The sequence below is a fragment of the Sinocyclocheilus grahami genome, unplaced genomic scaffold (assembly GCF_001515645.1).
Source record: "Sinocyclocheilus grahami isolate Dianchi unplaced genomic scaffold, SAMN03320097.WGS_v1.1 scaffold1943.1, whole genome shotgun sequence".
Classification (NCBI taxonomy): Eukaryota; Metazoa; Chordata; class Actinopteri; order Cypriniformes; family Cyprinidae; genus Sinocyclocheilus; species Sinocyclocheilus grahami.
Genome location: NW_015507122.1, coordinates 117,269 through 121,225, shown reverse-complemented (window position 1 = coordinate 121,225; position 3,957 = coordinate 117,269). Strand labels below are relative to the sequence as shown.

Sequence of the window (3,957 nt, the reverse complement as noted above, 5' to 3'; positions counted from 1 at the left end):
GCCCGTGTGTGTGTGTGTGTGTGTGTGTGTGTGTGTGTGTGTGTGTGTGTGTGTGTGAGAGAGAGTTTATACCAGGGTTATTATAGACATAGATATATATATATAAAAAACAGACATGTACATGTCTATAATATAGTGATGTGAAAATGAATCTGCATTGTTAATCCTTTTGATCTTTTATTTTTAAAAATCTAACCTTTCATTGGAGAATAAGAATTTAAAATGGGGGGAAATATCATTATGAAATGTTTTTTCTCTACACGTTGGACACAATTACTGGAACCCTCAGAAATTCTGAAGTATATTCCCATTCATATTCACAGTTTTGAGCACAGCAGGATGATTATGAATATGAGATTATCCAGCCGTGGCTTGCTGTTTCACAGGAATATAAATAGGAGGGAAAACAAAGGCCAAACTCCCTTAATCATCATCATCACAATGAGAAACATCAAAGAATACATTTCTGATGTGCAGCAAAGGATAATTGAGCTTCACAAATTAGAAAGTGACTTTAAGAAAAGAGCTAGAGCAGTGAAAATCCCCATTTCCACCATCAGGGCAATAATGAAGAATTTCCCATCAGCATAAAATGTTCTGAATCTGTCTGGAAGAGGACGTGTGTCTATATCGTCCTAATGCACGCCGAGGAGGAGAGTTTGAGCGGCTAAACACTCTCTGAGGACCACAGCTGGAGAACTGCTGAAATTAGTTGAGTCTCAGGGTCAGAAAACCTTCAAAAAATGATCAAACCCCATGTGTACAATGAAATATACTGCTGTATTTTTGATGTTGTGGGCCTATATTTCTGCTGGACATTGTTTAGACACACGGCATCACTGATTCTATCAAATAGCAACAGATAAAACATCAAAAAGTGACTGACTCTTATAATGAGTCTTATATCTTATCTTAAATCTTATAATGGACCATGTTTGGATCTTCCAACCGGACAATAATCCAAACACAAACCTCAAAAATAACACCCAAATGGGTCACTGGGCACAAAACCAAGCTTCTGCTCTGAGTGTGGTGGAAGATGAGTGCTGGTGAGCTGAAGGGTCTGGAGGAATGCTCTCTAACCTCAGCAGGCATTACAGGAGAAACTCAGAGCTGTTGTTATGCCAGATGGAGGTTTCAAAAAGCATTGAATGAAAGGGTGCCGTTAATTGTGTCCAATGTCTATTAGAGAAAAACATTTGTGTCATAATGATATTTCCCCCCATTTTAAATTCTTATTCTCCAATGAAAGGTTAGATTTTTGTGAATTTTTTAAATAAAAGATCAAAATGATTAGGGTCACTGGGCACAAAACCAAGCTTTCTGAAGGCTTGTGGTGGAAGATGAGTGCTGGTGAGCTGAAGGGTCTGGAGGAATGCTCTCTAACCTCAGCAGGCATTACAGGAGAAACTCAGAGCTGTTGTTATGCCAGATGGAGGTTTCAAAAAGCATTGAATGAAAGGGTGCCGTTAATTGTGTCCAATGTCTATTAGAGAAAAACATGTGTCATAATGATATTTCCCCCCATTTTAAATTCTTATTCTCCAATGAAAGGTTAGATTTTTGTGAATTTTTTAAATAAAAGATCAAAATGATTAACAATGCAGATTTATTTTCACAGCCACCTTTGATCATTTTTACCAGGGGTGCCAATAATTCTGACCATGTGTGTATATATTAAAAAATACTGAAAGTGACAAAAACATTATTAACAAACAAATTACTAAAACTTTAATGACTAAAATTAAAATGAAAACAGAAAATGTAAAAAATAAATACTGATTCAAAATATTAATAAAAACTATAATAGTATCTCAGTGATACTAAAAATAACACAATAGCTTTGTACCTACTTATGTATATTTTGGAGACTTTTAGGGATGTCCTCATTATGAAAAAAAAGTCTAAAAATAAAGTTAATTTGTCTTTAATTTTCTTAAAATCCTGAGAAAATTTCCAGCTCATCGTCAAAATCTTGAAATGATCATTTGCGTCGACTGTTGTTGTTGAATGTCGTTTTAAAACATGAACATGGCTTTATTTGTTGTTCTGCGTTTCATTTCTGATTATTTTAATCCTGTAAAGGCCTGTAAATTTTAAAAATACAAAAAATGTTGCATGTGTTTTGAGTATCATATTTGATCCATCAGGCTCATGTGGTATGATATAGTAAAAAATATGAAGGGGGAAAAACATTTTATTCAGAGACTCTGAATACTTGACATTTCTATGATGAGATCCTGATGTTTCTTGATGAGATCTTTCTAACAGTACAGCAGAGACTGACATAAAAAGATCTAAATATCACTGTTCGCTCTATTTCTCCAGTAACATGTCTCCGTAAGATGAGATTGAAATGCTCCAAACATATAATGCAGTGCAATCCAATGAAGAAATAAATGCTCCTCAGATGTGAGATGTTTTGGAGGCTTGTGAAGATGCACAATTATACTTGATCTAATAATTTTTGTTTGATTTTGGGGTTGAGATGTGATTCATCTGGGGATATAATGATGTTGTTTTCTCATCTCCTCACGTGTGTGTCCTTCATGCGGTGGTGATTTAACTGTGTGTGTGTGTGTGTGTGTGTCAGCTGGTGGCCTCCATCATCTTCATCAGTCTGGGTGTCGTGTCGTGTTTCCTCTGCTCCATCATCGACGGCATCATCGCGGCTGAGTTCATCGTGAGTATCTGTTCACCTGCTGCTCATCAAACATCAGTCCTGAGATGAGTACTGTACTGTGTGTGTGTGTGTGTGTGCAGGACAGGAGGCCGCTGATGGAGGGCCGCTGTGAGTTTTACTCCAGCTCTTCTTACAGCTATGATAATTACTACATTGAGGTGAGCTCATCTGAAATCCACACACTGATGATTATGGCTTTGTTTATCAGTCACTGACTCACTGAAGGATCATGTGCTCTGCTTCCCTCTGCTGGTCAGATATGAACATGACTTCAGTCTGATCATCGGTTCGGCAGACACTTTTATTCACACGCTTTAAAAATAAAGGTTCTTTGTTGGCATTAATGGTTTGCTGTGCTGCTGCTTGAAAATGACCTGCCTTTTAAAAATTGCTCGTAAATCTCTCCAATCACCAAACCTTGGGTTCAATCTTTTGAGGGACTTGTTGATTTGAGCATATGCATCTCAGTTTTTGAGTGAAAAAAAGCACTATTGGCAGTTCATTTGGGCAGTATACTTTTTTTTTTTTGTAAAAAAAGCATTATTTGTGGATAATTTTGTCAATCGTTTTTGAGTAAAAACAAAAAAAAAAATCATAGAATTTTGCCAATATTCCGTTTTTGGGTAAAAAATATTTACAGGTAATTTTGGCAATATTCAGTTTATGAGTAAAAAAAAAAACATATTTGTCTGTAATTTTGGCAATATTCAGTTTCTGAGTGAAAAACAATATTTGTCTGCAATTTTGGCAATATTCAGTTTCTGAGTGAAAAAGCATTATTTGTGGATAATTTTGTCAATAATCGTTTTTGAGTAAAAAAATAATTCATAGAATTTTGCCAATATTCAGTTTTTGGGTAAAAAAAATATTTGTCTGTAATTTTGCCAATATTCAGTTTGAGTGAAAAAGCATTATTTGTGGATAATTTTGCTAATATTCCGTTTTTGAGTAAAAAAAAAACATTATTTATGGGTAATTCTGGCAATATTCAGTTTCTGAGTGAAAAACAATATTTGCTGACAATTTTGGCTATATTTACATTTATTAATTTAGCAGACACTGGTTTGGATGGAATTGTGGATCACTTTGACAAAAATTCTTAGTTTTTGGGTTAAAATGATTTTAATTTGATTAATTAAGTAATTATTTGTGGATAATTTGTGGACTGATTGGCCTGCGATCAATCAGTCAAAATAGCACAATTTTGGTAAGCTGTGGGCAAAGTCAGTAGGTTTTAGTCCAATGCAATAACATTAAACTAGCCTTTTCTGGAA

At 35.0% G+C, this 3,957-nt stretch overlaps 1 protein-coding gene across 1 annotated transcript in view; it reads left to right on the top strand.

Moving 5' to 3' along the window:
* The first annotated feature begins 2,778 nt into the window (after window positions 1-2,778).
* Window positions 2,779-3,957, top strand: part of LOC107573435 (transmembrane protein 255B-like) — a 4,833-nt gene continuing 3,654 nt past the window's right edge. The window contains exon 1 of the mRNA XM_016259871.1: window positions 2,779-2,841. Coding sequence (XP_016115357.1) covers window positions 2,779-2,841 — 63 coding nt within the window. The remainder of the gene's footprint in view (window positions 2,842-3,957) is intronic.